The 20,694-nt window shown below is 39.7% G+C and overlaps 2 protein-coding genes across 2 annotated transcripts; both read left to right on the top strand.

The window, feature by feature from the left end:
- The first annotated feature begins 1,055 nt into the window (after positions 1-1,055).
- LOC107193880 (tyrosine 3-monooxygenase) lies at positions 1,056-12,603 on the top strand. Its single transcript, XM_015583414.1, has 7 exons — positions 1,056-1,658; positions 8,342-8,453; positions 8,667-8,756; positions 9,308-9,367; positions 10,091-10,910; positions 11,655-12,018; positions 12,405-12,603. Exons 1-7 carry the CDS (start codon positions 1,593-1,595, stop codon positions 12,567-12,569), a joined length of 1,677 nt encoding a protein of 558 aa, XP_015438900.1. The 5' UTR covers positions 1,056-1,592; the 3' UTR covers positions 12,570-12,603.
- Positions 12,604-15,420: 2,817 nt separating this feature from the next.
- On the top strand, positions 15,421-20,447 carry LOC107193878. The gene is made up of 9 exons (XM_015583412.1): positions 15,421-15,490; positions 15,553-15,669; positions 16,523-16,754; positions 17,324-17,542; positions 17,610-17,802; positions 17,948-18,174; positions 18,251-18,401; positions 19,264-19,528; positions 20,308-20,447. The coding sequence occupies exons 1-9, from the start codon at positions 15,421-15,423 to the stop codon at positions 20,445-20,447; spliced, it is 1,614 nt and encodes a 537-aa protein (XP_015438898.1).
- The last annotated feature ends 247 nt before the right edge of the window (positions 20,448-20,694 follow it).

The raw sequence follows: 20,694 nt of genomic DNA, 5'->3' as shown, positions 1-20,694 counted from the left end.
CCGAAGAAGATAAATACGTTACATTTAATTTCTACTTACGTATAAATCATTTGAATTAAAAATATTTTATTACAGAATAAATGTATATTTTTATATCTTCTGGTAAAATTATTTGTAACATTATCTTACCTCTCCGTAATGTAACAGCAATAATATTTTTTATGTACCAACGCCCTTCGCCTCTAAAAATTATCGCCTCACGAATTTAATTTTAACCACTAAAAAAACACGATCATAATTTCATTCTGAAATTTCGTGAATAATTAGTAGCCAAAACGTTGCCATTATCACTTCAATTATTTCAGTAATCGTGTCGTTCATAAAGACCGACAGAACGCAAAATTATAAACTAAAAGAGAAAATTGTCCAATCTCGTGCATTAAATGCTTTTAAATACAGCTGATAGACAAAATCACATGAAAATTATGTCATTTCAAAAGTTCTCGTAATGAAGTAAAGATGACATCGGTAGTTCAGAAATGTTTAAATCATCGAAGATTTATTACTTATTATACAAATAACCAACATAATAAACCAGTATACTATACACTTCGTACTTTGTATAGATCTGCTTGAGCAAAGGTGCGTTTACATCCTATACCATATCTCCTAACTCCTGACAATCGATCAGAAGGGAATTGGAATGCAAGTGTCTAAAAAGAATATCGATTGTAAATGTATAAAATTGAAACACCATTGACCAAGGTGAATTATTGTTAAAGAAGACTACATTAAAAGATAGAAATATTTCAAACACAATATAAATTCTTCTTCTCCACTTCGAGAACTTTTCAAATGACCCACGTGAATCTTCAAAAGTCCAAACCACCGTCGAAGAGGGCCTTATCTAGTATACTTCATTTCCCATTGTTCTCCAGAAAATCCTAACACCAGCGAAACATCGTATCGTTTCGTGATGTTCGAAAAGCAGAAGTCCGCGATCGTTGGACGCGCGTCGTTGCCGGTGCGACGAGAACGCGGTGGTGGTGGCGGCGGTATTGGCGGTGGCTGCAGCCGCTGGACCACCCGAAACAGGGGTGGGGTGGGGGCACCCCTGACCCCGACGTTAGCCGGCGGTGAAGGGAGGCAACGTTTATATGCGGCGGCAATCCGCCCCGTAGGCGCATTCGCTCGCACGCTTCGTCCAAAGTGGACTTACACGAGAGAGGGACCGACCCGTTGTCATCTTCAGCGTCCTTGCCGCCAGCTGCCGCCGTTGTTGTTGTTGTTGTCGTCACCGTTGTGCCCTATCGAACCAACGGAACGAGATTACCGAACGGGGAAAAACAGAACGAACAGTTGGACTAAAAGAGGAATCGTCAGCGGGCCAACCGATAAAAACCTGAAAAGCATATTCGAAGCTGAAGAAGAAGAATTGTTTTCGTGATCGGTAGTACAGCCCGAATTTCGATATAGTTTTCCCCGGTGATCCGTCGTCGATTTACACGGCAGTGAAAAGCACAGGCAGTCCTTGTTGCGCACGTATTTCCCTGCAACGCCCCCCTCTCCACCCCCTGAAGAGAGGATACCGAGCAACAGAACAGGAAAAGCTTGAAGAGTTTTCGCAAACGAAGAACGACACGGCGGATACGATGGCTGTCGCAGCGGCGCAAAAGAACCGCGAAATGTTCGCTATCAAGAAGTCCTACAGTATCGAGGTGAGTACTCGAGAGTACATATGGGAATGTTCAGAATTGTTTTCGTGTTAATCGAAGAGCTAGAAGAGAGTTACGATAATTGTGGGTTGAATGTATTCGACTACCTGTTGTATATATATATATGCTTGAATGGATAATTTTCCAAGGCAGAGGTGCCAGGTCAGGTGTTAAACAAGGGGGAAGGGGGCGGCTGGAACGGAAACCACGAGAAAACGCGGGAAGATCGCCGCGCATTTGAATCGTCACGAATTCACGCGCATTACGTTGTAATTGGTAGTACTCTCTTACCCGTGGGCCCAATTACGTCGCTTTCCCCCGTTTATTATTAATAACGTAGCGCAACATCGACCACTTTCGATCTTGATCCTTGGACATCGTTGTCGACAATATTCTAGTGTCATTTAAAATTTGTATTTAAATATCTGTTTGGCCAACAGGATAGAACTATATTACGGTCGAGAATACAATTAAATAATTCGATGTAATTCATAATTTCTGTTAATTTACTCCGGTTAATATTCAGTCGGACACGTGGTCGAAGGTAACATTGTTTGTTGTCAAATCTGCCGGGCAGAAGTAAGTTTCCGCGAGATTCATCCGAAATCATCCTCGGAACTTTCTGACACGGAAGAATTCTCCATCCCGTTTGACTACGTGACTTTCGTGATAAACCTCCGGTGTATTTCGTAACAGGCGAAAAAATATTACATCCGTCCGCAGGTGTATGCGTGTGCATGCACGCACGGACACACAAACGACGCGGCTCGGTTCGCCGCCACGAGCAGGCCGCTTCGGCGGCGCGAGTGAAATTCTCAGGCTGGAAATGAAGAAGAGACCGAGTATAGAGAAAGTACACGCGATCAGTTATTATCGTGATTGCGTAATATTAATGACCTTGCCGTGAACAAAAAATGGAGTTCGTTATTGTAGTCTGTCCACGTGAGTATCGTCGAAAAACGAATGAGAAGCCTCTGGTCTCTGCTGGAAGTGCTTTAGACTCCAATAACAACATCATTCGCTTTTCTTTTTTCTCGACTTGGCGGAAGTTTTGAACGTAAAAAATCCGAATTGCGCGACACTCTATGGGGAACGTGGGAAATTCTGTGTCGAGAAAGAGGAGATTAAATACAGTCGAACGGGTGAAAATAAATAAGCTGACAAGCTCGTGCAGCAAATTACACATTTTTTCATTTATGAGGATACACGATGATAATACTTTAATTGTTAATTTACATAGTTTCACATATTCTTTATATTTAAATATGAAATACATTCGTTCAATGTGTGAATATAGTTTCGAAATTACGGTGTATCGATTAATAATTCCTTATAATTCCGATATGGTGCTTATATATTATAGATTCAGAATATTTTTCGAATGTTCTGTTCACTAGAAATGGCAGTGGTTAATGGGGACAAATAACGAGTATTGTCACAATAATTTAATTTAATTCATACGGGTGAGGACGCATTTTTACAATATTTGATTCAAAACATTACGGCACACAAATACAATGGTATAATAATGAAGTAAATAAGATACAACAATTATAAGAATAGGATTCAGACAGGTATTTGAATTATTTGGAATCAACTACAGAGTTTCACAAACTGCTACTACTATCTGGTGTACTCGATATATTATCCTCAGTCGTGGAAAATAGTAACTCACCTTAGTGTACACAAACAATATACCAACGTACAATCATTTTCAGTCCAATTGTATAAGCTCGACGGACGAACATTGTCATATAAGTCGCACGGAACTTACGCGATTCTCCGAACAACTTCAGCTACCGTGTCCTGAAAACGTTCTAATTCGACGAAACTCGCGAGACAGGCTGGCCGATAAATTCTAACGAATCGCCCGTAATTACAGGCTCCGTCTGTCTCTAACAATTCTTATCGAACCAGACGGATTCCGTCAGAAGATCGCAGCCGCGAGAAAGGTCAATACCGCGGTCTCTTCCTGTGTTTGAATTTACCGGATCGCGCAACACCGACTTCTTAATCGACAGCGTGTATCCTCGAGGCCGTGTGATATTTTTTCCTCTCATTCAGAACCGGGCTCCGCCTTCCGAGGCGCGCTCACGGGTCATTCGAGGCATTAGAATCGCAAGGACGTGTCCCTGTGTTTTCTTGCTGGATAGCGATACTGTTTTTCATACTTTTTCTTTTTTTTTTTTTTTTTACATCTCACGGTGAGTCGTTTTTAATTGGCCGCACGAGCAAGGTCTATGAGGAGAACTTTATCATTCATGCGTGGCCGCCGACACACGTCGATCGCCAGCTCACGGTATATTAATCGTTACGTATCGCGGGCGCGCTACCAGTTTTTCCACAGGATCAGATAAGTATTCCGAATCCGCCTGCCGTCACCACGGTTCCTCGTTCACGAATAGAAAGGCGCTTCATGGAAATGGCGTTTTCCGTTTAACACGATCGACGAGAAATTTCTCAGTCAGGCATTTCACCGGCGCTGGGTAGAACGCCGAAGATGTGCCTGGTCGACGTTTGCTGGTCGTTAATCCGTTACTTTCTCCGCGTGTCGACGCGGCAATCTATGGGGGAGCTGACGGGGCCCCCGATGTGTATATTGACACATACGGATACGCTCGCCTGGTAATTGGGCAAAGTTCGGTCCAGGTAGCTGATGAAATTTTGAAAAGTCTTGTATCATGCACCTTCACGAAAACTTCCTGTGGTCACGCGCGATGAAAAAATAAACGAAGGAATGCGTGCGGCTTTGGGTTCCCGAAATGGGGCAACGTTTCTTCACGTGGCCCGTTTAACGCGCTTGGTTACGTTCCTTGGCCAGGGTGGTCTAAAATCAAAATTTACCAGTTCAAATGGCCAATCTTCCAGAAACTCACATCGAATTTTACAGTTCAATTAACCATTGAATATTTGATCCATTATTGTTCCCTATCAGTATATTGTTCCTTATCGATCTCAGCCCAAGAATAGAACAAAAATTCCCTAAACCTTCCGACTTTCGTGTAGATGTTGAGAAACACGAAGAACATCGAAGCGAATTTCTATAATCGATAAAAATTTATTCGTTTATCTGCTTTTAGTGGAATAAATTTTATGAGCTACCAAATTTTTTCAGCTGTTCAATTTTGATTCTGGACCACTGTACGTTGACGACGGTATTGAAAGATCCGTGTGAATCAATAAAATAGCAAGTAAATTCCGTTCGTTTTGTCACAGACGAAATATAGGATTAGACCTAACATGCAATGTAATTTTCTGTCCCATGTTTCGGGGGTGTCCGTACTATATCAGTATTAAATTCCTTGCTAGCGAAACCGAAGCAATAATGTATGTATGTATTGATATATGCGTGGAACGTAGTTCCTAAAATCGGAAACTTTTATGGAGAGTTGCGCTCTAACCAGCGTAATTTTCGTGGGACACCAAGTCCCATAAGATGTTAGGTCTATCCTCATATCTCGTCTGTGGTTTGTCCACGATGAAACATAAATTCACTCTTGTACTCCCTCCATTAATCACAATGGCAAACGACGCCGACGATAGCTCCGACCCACTCTATTCGCGTGCTCGTTTAGGATCTTATCGGTGCGTGGTAGCGCCAGAGTAATGAGGGTTGAAGAACGATCCAGCATTGAGCTGTATCGTTCCCGACACCCGTTCGCGCCAGGGTCTTTCGTTCTCGTTTTTGCCTCGAACCACCCGTCCCGGATGGATTTGCAAAAATCCGATGTTAAGTATAACAGAAGCAAATCTGTTTATCATTCTACACTAAAAACGAAATAAGACCATAACTGTTTCGCACAGCTGGAACGAGCACCAGAAGTCTCTCTGTAACATGGGCGATAAAAATTGTCATACACCGGGTGACATAATGAAGTATTTCTCAAGGTATGAATACTTATGAATTGGCACGTTTGTACTTCACAGTCACTCGATGTATGAAGCTACACGTGGCATAATGATGCTCAATTGTTTAAGACGTTGGTAACTAAGGTAACTGATAGGAATATGCGCAAACGAGACCGAAATTCATTTCGCAGTTATGGTCTTATTTGGTTTTTAGTGTAGACGGAAAATTACGAACGACAGAAAAACGGTCGAATTTATAAAGAAATATAGAAGACATTACGTGACCGTGGGGACTACGTAGGGGATAAATCGGTCAATCGAAGAATGTGCATAAGTTAATAACTTAAGATCGATACACACGGATTCGTTACAAAATCTCGTAATTAACTCTAAACACCCTCCTCGTTATGGCGGTGACGACGGCGTTGTCGTCGGTTTATCCGCGGAACGGACGGTAGTCGGTGTTAATCATATCGCGTTGCAAAATCAATTCGACCTCGGCTCCCGCATGATCATTATGAATATGTTATAAATATGAGAACGAAGTGACTGTAATTCCAATGGCCGCGAGAGGCGCGGAGAGTCCCTGAACGTTCTGTTTCGAACCCCGTTATTCGCCTTTGGAGGCTCGCCACACGATCGACAACAGCCTCTTAATAGCCTTTAGTGTAGATCGGACCGACAAGACGGTCAATCGTAATGCAAACCGTGTTACGTGTATATACACACAATATGTGAATCGCGGCTGTGCCCCGTCGATCAACTATGCTAATTATTCTATTTAAATATCGTGTTTTGCCCGAACCGCATCGCAGCGATTCCTAACGATGAGAAAAATCATATTAATGCACCGGATGCATTATGTATATTGGTCGTGTAATTATCTATACCTACCAGTTGTTCTGCAACTTTTTTTTCTATTCAGTATCCCATTTTTTTTCTCTCCATAACGATCGTTGAGGTTCTGTACGATCTTATGGATGTTTAATGAGTTTTCACCTCGTTCGATATTGGAGAACCGAGTCACATTTCAATGTCAGTATTTATATTCAATATTAATAGGCCGTGAATGTTTATGCAAACATAGAACTTTATGGATGCATTTTTCCTAACTCGAGGCAGAGAAACATTGATTTACCTTGTTAAGGGTTTTAGTAGTAGATTTCTGGATAAATTTGCTAGAAGTTTTTAATCTTTAAACGCATAAAATCTGGTGTTTAAATATTAATAACATTAGAAATAAATTCATGAATGACCAAAGAGTAGTAAACTTGTCCAGCGAGCGTCGGGTAACTGGTTTCGTTGTTGAACCAGTGGATGATAGAATTTCTTAGTATTCGTAGCTCGTTCGTCGCGAAGCAAATGTAAAATAAGCAATAACGTTACGCGGTTATGATTTTAATGACGAAATAATGATCGACCTTGGGTGCATTTGTCATGGATCATTACGCCGTTTTACCGGCAAAAAGTCGTAGTTAATAACTCAATAAAGCGCGGAACTCGCGTACAATTCGTTTGAAATGCTAAATAATTTTTCTTTGGTTGCATTGCGAGGTGACGTATAAATAATTTCCTGTCGATGCAACTGTCCCGCACTTCAGAATGCAGACCACCCAGGCGATGAACATTAGAAACATCAATATTTTCGATTTCCATCTCTTTTTTATGTAACTTTCATTCTTTATTGTACAACTTATTCGGGATCGTTCTTTTATGCTGTATCTTTCAAAAATACTTCTGTTACAAATACCAAAAAGTGATTATTACTCATTTTCTATCGTAGCAATTGTAGCACGCAACGAGAGAAAAGCTTCGTCATTCCTCGATGAATGAAACAAAGAGGATAAACACAAGTTACACGGCACAAAGTTAACCAAATTTGTATGGCAATATGAGTCAGAGTAATTAGCCAGGTGATACGTTCCGACACTCTTCGTCTGTCCCTGATGAATCGTGGTGTCCGGTCGAAGGCGAGCATTTTTTCACGATGTCGAATAGAATAATTTTCAAATCGACCACTGTTCCAATCTTTCTACGGGATAATCGTCTCGTGATGCAATCATCAGGGCAGAGTCATCGGTCATCCGTATCCATTCCATCAGCGAAGTACTTGGCCCACTTGTGCGCGTGCGTTGTTAAGGGATTACTACACGCGTGTTCTCTAAACCGTGCCAACCACTTTGCTCGGCTGGAAAATGTAACTGGGTCCCACCTTGTGCGTCATTCATGAAAAGCGGCCGTTAAGAATTTGAATGACAACCGATGTATCTTGTAGCGTCAGCTCGCTGCGCATCGCTAGATTCCTAATGAGTTCTTCATGAACCAGTCCTTTTTATTCGCATTACATCTTCTTGTAAGTTACAGTAAGAATAACCAAAAAATTCTGTCATACACCACGGCCAATTGAATTTCAGAATTGCACGCTTAACTTTCATTTTAATTAAACTTCTTCTTTTCCTTCGTGCGATTAAAGGATCATGGACATGTTCTTTGCGAGCGCGATCTGCTATGACCTCCTTCAGACAGGATCCCCTAATTTCCTATCCTTCAACTGCAACCGGACGACCGGGATGAAAAGTCATTTCCGTGCGTTCGGTTCGTTATCAAAGCCACCGGACGTTCTTTGGCGGACGGTCTCGGGTAGTTAGGTCATCTTTAACTCCTCTTCGCCCTTCAACGGAAACTCACGAACGTTCGAAAATTAACTGGACGGTAGGACGGAATGTTCGTCATTTGAGATTTTTGTGCAACTGAAAATACTTTTGTTATATAATTATCATTTATATAACTGTTATCTATAAAAAGTAACGAATTTTCTGTTATTTTTTCTTTTACAGAATGGATATCCTGCAAGACGACGATCCCTCGTGGATGACGCCCGTTTTGAAACTTTGGTTGTGAAACAGACGAAGCAAAGCGTGTTGGAAGAGGCTCGACAACGAACGAATGGTAAGTATCCACTTATTAATGCTCGTATAATTAGTCGAGATGTTGTGTTTTTCATTTCCGTTTCGATGTTGTACTTCATGTTCTTGTTCTATCTAGTAGATGCATTTAACAGCTTACTTGTGATGTAATGTCTGTATAAAAACGTTTGGTATAATTAGCTTCAAGTTATTCCGTCTGTTATCGATGTTGCAAGAGCATTTTGTTTGCTATTAGATTCGGAACATTTAGATGATCAGACGGAAATCGTTTCATCGAGCGATGACGAGCAGGTGGAGACGTTAGCGTGTGCAGCCAAAAATGGAGGTTCGTATTAATCGTCAATTTCCCGGAGCTTCACGGTCAACAAAGACGTTGATGTACAAAAGGAAGTCGACCTATAAAAGAATATTAACATACTTCAATTTGTAATTGGACTGCGAATCTTTACGAAAATTCAAATTATGTCGAAGATTTCTTTCCATTAGAGGTGGTCAAAAATACAGGGTCGTTGTTAGGTGTTGCACCCGAACATACGACTTAAAAACAAAAGAAACTTATTTTATGTCTATAAAGCAAACATGTTTTAGATACTTTGAAGAATTACATCTTGAAGCTCTTCAACAGGTTTGGCAATAAGTCCTGAAATAAAAATGCTAGACCACATTTAGATCTCTTCTATTAAATATTCTTTTGTGTCCAATGTAAAAATTTTTACTCCGTTGATTTTGCACACTCACATTTACGATAAATGCATAAAGTTCGCAGTCCACGTATGTATAATATTTAACATCTATAGCGTCTTTTCGATCAGAGCTTCCGAATGCATGAAGTATTTAGATGTTACTTTTGGCATGAATATTGTAATTGACTTCCAGAAGCGAGAGCTGAAGTGTCATCGGACAGCGACGACAAACCGGACGACGATTACGACGATGGTAAGAGAATCTTCTAACATTAGTGACAAAAGTCCATAGTATATCGTCTCTTTTACGAACGAAAATCCTAGAGAATATTGGCCATCGGTATGATGCGCGTAGTGGGTGGGTTAAATGGAGGGTAAAATAGACCTTATATTAGAGGGTATATTCCTGGCCAAAGAGAATTGAACTGAGTGCTTTTCTGACACTCGGTTCAAGTACATGGAAGACTTCTTCCCTTCTCTGGCTCTCGATGCTTTTTCGAGTTCACTTTGTGCATTTAAAATCGTATTAGTTTTCGAGACCCGTTTCCTAACCCTATAGAGTCGTCTTCCGTCGCGTCCACGCTAAATGTATAACTCGGTTATTCCTTTTTTGCTTTCTCGATCTCAACCGGGCACGTCTGTGGGCGACAATAAGAGGTATTTCATTCTTTCCCCCGTTTCCACCCTCACGCCGACCGTATGAAAGCGGCCGGGAATAGACATTTCACGGAAATGGACTCTGAATTGCTCGATTATTACCGTCCACTTGAATCACTTAGCGTCGTCGAAATGTCGTGTAAGAACGTGGCGAGGGTGCTCAAAAGGTTAGATCCACCGGTGATTTAAGAGCTTAATCTACCCACGAGCAAGATAGATCGGTTAATCTTACTCTGTCAGGAATTAGGGGACACTAACGAATAAGATTGAGACGTTTTGAGGATTTCACGCGAACGAAATATTTCGTGGTTACTTTCAGACGCCGGATTAACCGAGGAGGAAGTGGTGCTGATGAAGACGATAGCCGAGAGTCCTGAAACCGAGCATACGGTACAAAGGGCGGCGCTGGTTTTGCGTCTGCGCGAAGGAATCGGTTCGCTGGCGAGGATTCTGAAAACGATCGAGAACTTCAAGGGCACGGTGACTCACGTCGAGTCCCGGCCGTCGAAGAGGGAGGGCCTGCAGTTGGATGTCCTCGTGAAGGTTGACATGAGTAAACAATGCTTGCTACAGCTAATCCGAAATCTCCGTCAGAGTTCAGCGTTGGACGGCATCACTCTGCTCGCGGACAATTTCGTCAGCATTAAGGATCCCTGGTTCCCACGTCACGCCTCTGATCTGGACAATTGCAACCATTTGATGACCAAATACGAGCCCGATCTTGACATGAATCATCCCGGTTTCGCTGACAAGGAGTACCGTGCCCGCAGAAAGGTCATCGCAGAAATCGCTTTCGCTTATAAGTACGGAGACCCCATACCCAGCATTCCTTACACCGAAACGGAGAACGAAACCTGGTCCAGAGTGTTCAACACTGTCGTTGACTTAGTCCCGAAACACGCCTGCATGGAGTATCAGAGAGTATTTAAGAAACTGCAAGAGGAGAAGATCTTCGAGGCACATCGCATACCTCAGCTGCAAGAGGTCAGCGACTTCTTGAAGAAGAACACTGGATTCACTCTGAGACCCGCAGCCGGATTGCTCACAGCCCGAGACTTTTTGTCTAGTCTTGCCTTCAGAGTATTCCAGAGCACCCAGTACATCCGTCACATCAAAACGCCGTTCCACACGCCAGAACCGTAAGTATTTTAAATAGTCAAGATAACGCAGTGGTTCGTTGTATCGTTTAGAGATTCGATCATTCCCCGAATAGCCGATTCGCCAGTTTAAAATTGGACTCAATGTTGGTTTTTAGTAGGATAGCAAATTTTAGGTTAGAAAATTAAAATTGACTCATTTCTGAAATTTTATGGCGAAACTATGTAAGAGTTTAGAACGAAGTAACATTTTCTTAATGTTTTTTGGACCGGAGACGATTCAAGTGAAAGTGAACAGGGCAATCGATACCACGTTATGACGGGGACAGTTTCCCGTTACACAGAGTACGATGATAATAGAATTTCCGCGCCTCTCTAAGCTCGTAATGGGGCTCTAATTGGCTTTTAACGACACGATGGCGTTGATAATTTAGTTTCGCAGTTGGAAACTCATTTCTCCGCGGAAAGAACGTGCAACAGATGTTGAGTTTAATGAAAAGTATTTTATGCATAAAAATAATCGGTATAATCTAAATTTATTGAAACACTTTATTTCGATGTTTACTATGATCGAATTTTATTCGATGTCGTATAAACTTAACTTTGTACCTTTTTAATCTTCTTATTTTGGAAGAGATTGTAAGGATGTGATAGCGTGGATATACAATATTTCTAATGAAACAACTTTAATATCTTCTCCCTTCACCTAATTTTGGTGTGAACTTTTATCCCTATGCCTTACTTCTTCGCAGAATTGATTTAATCTTCTTATTTTCTCTTTTGCAGAGACTGTATCCACGAACTGTTAGGACACATGCCGCTGTTGGCTGACCCAAGCTTTGCTCAGTTCTCCCAAGAAATCGGTCTCGCGTCCCTCGGTGCATCAGACGAGGAAATCGAAAAATTGTCCACCATCTACTGGTTCACAGTTGAATTCGGTCTTTGCAAGGAAGGTCCAGAGGTAAAAGCTTACGGCGCCGGTCTCCTGTCCGCTTACGGAGAGCTGCTTCACGCGTTGAGCGACAAATGTGAACACCGACCGTTCGAGCCAACGACTACAGCGCTTCAAAAGTATCAGGATCAGGAATACCAACCGATATACTACGTCGCGGAAAGTTTCGAGGACGCTAAAGAGAAATTCCGTCGCTGGGTGAGTACAGTTCGATACCGGAGACTTCAACGCTCGGTGCGTTGCGCACTAACGCCACTACGCCCTTCGGCGGATCATTAATGCATTAGCCGCCATGTTTAATCACGTGTATTGATACCATCCATAACTTTCAGCGAAGAACCAGAAAATAAATTCTGAAACTGAGATATTAAGTCGAATAAAACATATTGAAATGTGTAACATTTGACGAGTGTTAAATAAATAAATTAATTTTAATAGACGCTAATGTGGCAGTCGATTTGTTAAATGGGACCTCGTTGAAATTCAATTTAATCGATTTAATAACTTACATCGTTAAAAATAATCACTACAACTATTAAACAACCGTAGTCATTCGATGCTAATTATTAAATTTCTTGATTCAGGTGGCAACCATGAGCCGACCTTTCGAGGTGAGGTACGATCCACACACCCAGCGCGTGGAGGTGCTCGACAGCGTCGACAGGCTGGAAAATCTTGTGTCTCAGCTGAACACCGAGATGGTCCATCTCACGAACGCCATTAACAAGATCAAGAAGTCTTACGCGTAAGAACGAGTAGGTTCCACCCCCCTCCCCCCCTAACCGCCCCAAAACGATACGGTTACTTCTTCGCGAATCGCCGAACATCTCGAACGATTCTCGTTTTTTCCAAAACGCTTTAATTGAAATTAGGATAATTCTTATGTGGGCTCTATCGATTAGAAAAATCAAAGTCATTCACCGTGTTATTTAAAAGCGAAATACGAGCTTCCTAAAAAGACTAGGTCTCTCGGTCAGCTCGGCGATGCACGGTCATTTCATCTAGATCATCATTTTTCGTCCACATCGTTCTCACTCTGTGTATAAAGTTGTTCATTCGCGTAGTTGTACGCACGTACGCGTGACCAAATATGTATATCCGTTCAAGTGGGGCCTCGAGTTGTGTACGTGCGTAGACGAGGCCGAATGTTTTCTGTTTCTTTCGTACTCAGCGTGATAGGGAGCCTGTAATAAGTTAATTTCTGCTTTCCGTGTTATTTATTGAGAGAAAATGAATTATTGGTGCTTTATTGAAGAACTCTGCGCGTTCGAGTATTACATTGCTGTTGACAATAAATTTACGGCAGGGTTGTCTTCTAATATCACAAGGGTGCATCGAGACCCGAATCAACTTGATCGAGAGAGGGAAAAAAGAAACTGTTGTCACGCGTATACACGTACGTGTTCCATTGTTTTCTTACGTTATACATAGTATATTGTATTCGATTCCACTTCATTATTATAACTATTACCGTTATTCTAGACGGAGAGTATTCATGATTGTGTTTGAAATTTGCTTCACGGTAGGCAAAAAAGATGACATCCACCGCGATAGTTAGTAATTCACGTGTAGTTATATATTTAGGTTAGTCGTCTAGCCAGACGACTAGTATTAAAAGACAACGTAGGTTCTTTAGTTTTTCGTATTATTAACGAATTTATAAATTTCTTGGGAAACATGCCCATCTCTACGTCGGTCGAGTAGTGTTTTTTTTTTTTTTTTTGATGTCATAAACAATCGACAATCGCGAATTGAATTATGTATCTCGAGAAGTTTGCACATTCCCTTTACATGTGCTAAGTTCAATTGTCTGCCTGATAATGTATAGATAGACACGATAGAGAATAGAGAATCGCGTTGTTTCCCGAGAAACTTGTTTCTATCCACGAATCCGCTTCTATAAGGAAGCGACAAAGAGTTGTATTAAAGCCGCACTGTCTAGCATGTAGTGCGAGTCCTTGCTTGTGCACCCTGCACTTCTTTTTTTTTTTCTTCCCGTCGCTAACTCGTACCAAATACTTTTCCATGTTCGTATTAACGCGCGCGGGTCATTTTCGCGCTCACCCAGTTGTAGAAAACGGTCGGCGCGTATTTACGCTAGATTTCCCTTGTATAATATTGTAAAGTACTCAGAGCATAATAAAAACCTAAGATATGCATCTTATATATGTTGTACTCTCAATTCTCCTGGGATAAAACTAGATCTCTTCTTTTTACTGACATAGAAACAATGTGTATTGAATTGCTATGAAATGCTTTCTTTGAGATCCTATATAAAGTGACAGAGCTGTTACCAAAGCGAGTAAAGCTGATTAAATTAACTTAAGTCTAAGAAACGGTAGATAATAGTTAACAATAGAATTACAGGTCATAATGACTTGTCAGTACACTCTTATAACGATGATTAAAATCTTGTCACAATACAGTATCTCAGAGCTTTTGAAACTTTCATTACGATATGAAAATGAAGAAATTAGTTAATTTATAAGTTTACAAATTTTCAAAAGTTTGACATGTTTACGAACCGATCGACATAGATATATGTTTATTGTCGGTAGTTCTAGTGTTAAAAAAATGTCTTAATACGTCAACGGTGGACAGTTTTACGTCTTATAGGATCGTCATGGATCAGTTGTGTGCATTAAAAAGAAGGTGTAGTGTGAAGTCATTAATTGGGAAAATATTAGTAGCTATGGATGGTTACTATTAAAATGTTTACAGGTATTCATCACGAAGAATGTACAATAGTTTTACCGTTACACACAAGGTAGTGATGGAACCAAGTGTACCACGAGCAGTATTCAACCGAGAGAGAGAGAGTATCTTGGAAAACAAAAATAATACTCATCTGTATATTTCAAGTCTTCATAAGTACTTTCTTGTTTTTTCTACAAATTATTGTAATATGTATGAAAAAAATCTGATGTTCCATACATATTTTAAGCCATGTTTAATACTTCATAGTAATATAAACGCTGTCGACCGAGCTTCACTGCCTCTAACGATTATTTCTCTAACTATTTATTCCAACTTTCAGAAATTTCGTAACGCGTTGTAACGTTTACCGCATATTCGACAGTGTCCTAATACTTATGAGCAGAGATGTACGTATATACACATAAAATGTACGTGCATACATTTTATGTACTATTAAATTGTAATCGTACAAAATCAGTAAGTTTCAAATAATTGCTAGGAAACAATTATATACCAATCGGATTCGAAGTACTTACAAGTGAAGCTCCGAATTTTGTATCCACTCGTTATAGGTTTCAAAACCAGTTGAACAATACCAAGTAATTAACTAGTACGTGAAACAATGGTTTTCGTGAGTACTAATCGAACCCAATAAACTCACGGGACACATAGTACGTATATGGAATACATCGACGTTCACGAGTACACGTTAAACTTGGTCCCATCGCTGATTCGAACGACACGAAGCGAAGTGAAATTTGCTTCTTCACCGTCTGCCTCGGGGTGAACGTCGCATCGATGAGCCTTATTGCTACCTTCTGTTTACACCGCGGCATCATGACGATTCCCACGTAACGTCGACGACCAGCCGATGGACGGAAGCCCGCGTGCTCTCTGGTAGTCATGAAATTCTTGGTTGTGCTCGGTGCGCTCGTGATACAGTGCGCGGCCACAAAATCATGGAACACGGATAGTAAGTGGAAAATGTCGCGGTACCGGTGATCGAAATATGTAACTTCGATTTTCGCCCGTCAGGTTATTCGGAGGAGACGTTCTCCGTGTTTGGTTGGATAAGCTACGTGAAACGCCTCTCGCTGATAGCACTAATGGTGTCTGGCGTGATCCTTTATTACATCCCAGAGTCTCGTCCACGTGAGTAACAAGTAACGAATGGAAAAGTAAAAAAATTCAAGAGATTCGTGAGAATCACATCCCTCGTCGAGAAATTTGTATCCCAAGACGTAGAAAAATATGTTTACAATATTTTGTAAATCCACGTCATTTTTTTTTAGTTTTTAATCTACCTATAAATTTGGAAAAAAATTGATTTTTGGGTTTTAATATTTTCTTACAGTACATCATTTTAGAAATATTGTGTGAAAGAGGAGTTACGCCCGTTTAAAGTATACGCCCCTGGAAGTTTCTGAGCAGATATAAAGTGGTAGAATCCCTTTCTAGGGGTGCGTGAGTCATGAATACTGCGTCCCAATGCAATTTATGGTTGTGTAAATACACAAAGCTATATGAAGCCGTAATACTAAGAATATCTATATGTAACAAATTTGCATTGATTTGGTTGTAAACCTGGCTTGAAACTTTAAACGTGTTTTTCTCAAAACCACATTTTCAAAATGGGTGACCAAAATATCTCGAGAACCACTGCATCGAACTTCAGGTTTGGTGGACTCATTCTATACATAAAAATCTAGTGCCTGGTTTTTTTTGGCGAAAATTGGTACTTTGATTTTGAGCAGCCTCCATTAGGCAATTTATTTCGATAGTGACAGTACCTATTATTAGTGAGTCAAAGGAAGAAGATAAATCCATTCCTAGTCATTTTTTTTATAAAATAGAAATTACATGTTTTTAATTTCCTCTATTTTATAAATTTTTACTAAAGGTTTCGGTTACTGTAATTGCATTTACACAGTTTATTTGGAATTTTTTGTAACAGTGGATAAGAATCGAATTTTTAAATTATAGTAATTAAATAATTATTTCGCAGATGCACGGCGAATATGTTACGCACTGGTCGACATCACGGCGAATGCTTTGAAATCCGCGCTGAGCGCTGGCGAGAGTGAGTACATGTACGAAGCTATCAAAACCAAGTATCATCAGGCAAAATATGAGCAATCTTTATTGGGACTGAATCGTCGTTCGAGAGAGGGTCAAGAAAATTATAGTAAAAAACCGAAAACGGACATGGACGACGATGGATTGCGCGAGTCAGTAAAGTCAGTAAAAGTCCTTTCTTATTCAGTCTCCTTTCAAATATTTTCTAAACAATTTTGACACTGGAAAGTTATTTTTTCTTTTATAAGTCAATAGAAAACAAAGGAGTGAGAAACGTCGGTAATTAAAAGAAGATACACTATTAAATACTTGAAAGTATTAATCATATGATTTTCGAGCTACTCTGGTCGTGACCATACGAATTGTTAAATTTGGCGTTTGAATTTGCAAAAGTGCTCTCTGATGAAAATTTTGTAAAGTGAAAATTATTGTTTTGGATAAAAGTATCGAAAATTTCAAGAAATAGAAATGACCTGTAAACACATGAGACAAGTGTGTCATTTTAGAATTAGTACATACATATAATATACATATGTGTATATATATATATATATATATATATATGTGTGTGTATAACTACTATATGTATACATACTGTTTAGATGCGTTTGGAATTAACATGGCATAATAACTAATTCCATTGTGTCCAGTTATTCATAAAATATATATACTTTTTGAAGAATTTTATTTCATACACTTACTGGCTAAACTGACTTTGAATATTTTACAGAAGTAGGGAAAAAAAGAAAGTAATCAAGAAACAAACCAAAGACTATCGACAGTCTCGTCACCGAATTTCAAATAATATTTCTGATCCTCGCGTGGAAATCGCAAAACCGGCTTATTTTTACACCGACAAATTGGATGACGTTCAGAAATACGTAAAAACGAATTTACGTGGCGTGAACAGGATCAATGGATCGGTGGAAAATTATGCTCTTTTAATCAGGTATAGCTACGATATATTCTCAATATATTTTATTCAGTCGAGGAATTATTTCTGTTGTTTGTTGCAGCGGCAGTCCACTACAAATGTCCATGATCGATCAAAAATTTGAGAAAGATGACGTAGTTCTTATCGAAGATCCTTATTGTAGAGTAGAGTATAAGGAATGTGGTACATCGATCGATCGACTGTCATCAAAAGCGGGGGCTTCTGGCTCGGAACAAGAGGGGACAACGAGCGACCACAATAATCACACAGAATCAGTAATTTTCATTAAAGACCTTGGTCTCTTGTTACTATTTATTTCCTAAGATTCACGTTGTAAGTTCCGTCTATCTGAACTCGGAAATGTTATGAATCTAACTGTTCGTCATTTGCTTCGAATTACCATTTATTGATAAATCATAGCAGGGTCTGGAAAAGTACCTTAAAACTGTCGATTTGAGCTCTGCACCAGAAGCTCTATACCAGAAAAATTCAAGATACTTTAATTGCACATCGTTATATCAGACGAATCCGTGTCAGTTGGACGGTGATTGTTACGGCATGAATGGATGCTCGATATCTTCAGGAGAAATAAACAATAGAGTTATTCTTAATACCGAACCGTCCGATGAAACTAAAAACGTACTAAAGTAAATGAATAACTGTCAATGCAATAATGGCACGTTATACGAAATATAATTAATCCGCGAAAATTCCTGTCCGTAGATCGTCAAAGAGCATGGTGAATCCGAAAACGCATGAGAAGATAGATGAGAATTACACTGGACATGGTCGTGAATCTCGACTGTTGAAATCCAGTAATTTCAGCAACGACCGAAGAGTGAATTTTCAAAACGAAGATAAGACGGCGTTACAGGTAATTAGCTGGCTTTCTAACGTATAAACGTAGCAATAATAATATTTATTGGAACTACAACAAGTGAAGAAATCTGCGCTGTGGAAAATTTGCTAAAAGTGTAATAGATACTGTATAAGTTTAACGATGATTTATTATTGGTAGTACTACTGACAACGAAGTGATTTTTCATTAAAGAAAATAAGTCAAATGTAATAAAACAGAATTTTTGGAAGATGTTTTTGAAATTTTTAGGGATATACGTTCTACTGAATACTATGATATTTGAATAATGTGTCTAACCATTACTTGCTGTTTCTACTTATTGTGAGCCCAAGTGATGGGTATTAGATGAATTTTGAAAGCAATAATTTTCTTGGAAATAGAGCTTTCATAGTGTTCTTAAATTTTCGATTTATTTCTTTATGAAAAATCCACACCTCGTCCTTTATAGCACCAATAATAGACTACATTGTATATTATGGTAAATCACAAGCAGAGATTGGCAAATTCATTATCTATACATATAAAGAGTTTCGAATAACGAATAAAAGATAAAAAAAACGTACTTCGGAATTTTTAACCATTCAAATGTGGAAATTCCAGTCTTTATAATAAAATAATATTTCTTCTTGAATGAGTCGACATTTGAAATTCTGCTCTATGGATTGAATGTACTTTTTTGCCAGTCTATATTATTTTAATATATAAAAAGTCTTCGTAACCACAATTTTCGCCTTAAATCTCCAACCACTGGGACATTTACCTTAGACGGTATTGAGTGTCTAAATAACTGTGTTATAGCACTTTCAGACTATCTATCCGATTCTATACTGAAAGATAGGCGCTGCCTGTGAAACATTATGTTTTCTATTTTTGTCAGAAATGTGAAGAGACGGTACACACACGCGATAACACGTCAAGATATGTTTTTAAGAAAAAATTAACCGGCCACTGTTGCCACGATGGTTCCTATTTTACGGATCGAGGAGGCGAAGCAGACGACGAGAACTCTCAACAGGGGAGACGTATGAATTCGAAGCATGATCTCGATGGCAGACCTAGAAGAAAACAGAACCTATACAATACGAATTCAGATGACTCGATCTTCGACTACAGTGACTTCTATACGAAACCAATCTTGAACAGTACGTTATGATCATCCCGATAAATTGTGTTCTAAAAATATTCTAAAACAACTGTGAATATTAAAGGCACCTTTACACGTTACGTATCGTTCTGTTTTATATAAAAATATAATATGAATGATCCAAAGCGTATGCTGCTTAAGACTTTGTTTAGTACTACACTGCGTTTCAGAACTATAAAACCGTCTGAAGCTTATATATTTCGGCTGTGAAACAACAACAAAACTTTCATGGACACAAACGAATAGTGTTTCCCTTTATAGTGTAATTCAGTAGAAGCTCAATAATGGATTATTTTGGGGCTGTGGCGGACAAAGTTTCCAAGAACTAATCAATTAACGGTTGTTCGAGGTGGCCTGGCTGGCCAAAGTTATTCGAAGATTCATTCGCAGCCTTCAAATAAAAGACACAGATAAAAGATGAAAAGTTTATTCAACGCTACGAATAAAACGCTACGAATAACTAATAAAATTTTTTTATCTTTTATTCATTATTCGAAATTTTTATTTAGAAAAAAATTTTGCCGAACTCTGCTGCACAGTGTGCGAAACACGTGTGATCAAGGAGCGTTCCCAGTGATCAATTAACGGACTCTCAATTATTGGGCTTCTACAGTACTGCTTTTCAATACGTCGCAATACACTTGGTTCAATTGAATTTCAAATGGAACGTACAGGAATCCAAAATTTCAAGATGGTTTTATAGTTATGAGATGTACTGTACAATCAAACATCTGGTTAGCTGCAACTGCGTGCAACGAGAATATTTTCATGATTCAGATCGATTCAAACCTGCCTTACTACGAGCGGTAAATTGGATTTTTGGAGGTTGCCCCGAGGCGAAACGACGAGCCGCTGCGAAATGCAACGAGGTCGGAAAGGAAGAGATCCAAGGGTTCACCGACGAGTGGCTCCTCTAGCTAAGAATACCATGCAAGTCGTTGCAAATGCTCGAGCCAGTCGGCAACCTTAGAGACCTATCATATCCAATCGTCATTGCGATTACCCGACACACCGGTACAGTTTGCTTCACGGACGAATTAAAAAAGAAAAATCAAGTGAATCCAGTTGAACAGAATCCAAAATAAATTCTAAATCTTCCCGCGAACGCTTGCTTGTTTATCTTCGAACCGAAACACGAGTACACACGGTCGGCTAGGAATATCG

The sequence above is a fragment of the Dufourea novaeangliae genome, unplaced genomic scaffold, assembly GCF_001272555.1.
Source record: "Dufourea novaeangliae isolate 0120121106 unplaced genomic scaffold, ASM127255v1 scaffold34, whole genome shotgun sequence".
Lineage (NCBI taxonomy): Eukaryota > Metazoa > Arthropoda > Insecta > Hymenoptera > Halictidae > Dufourea > Dufourea novaeangliae.
The sequence above is the reverse complement of the archived record's forward strand: the minus strand, read 5'-3'. Positions and strand labels throughout refer to the sequence as shown.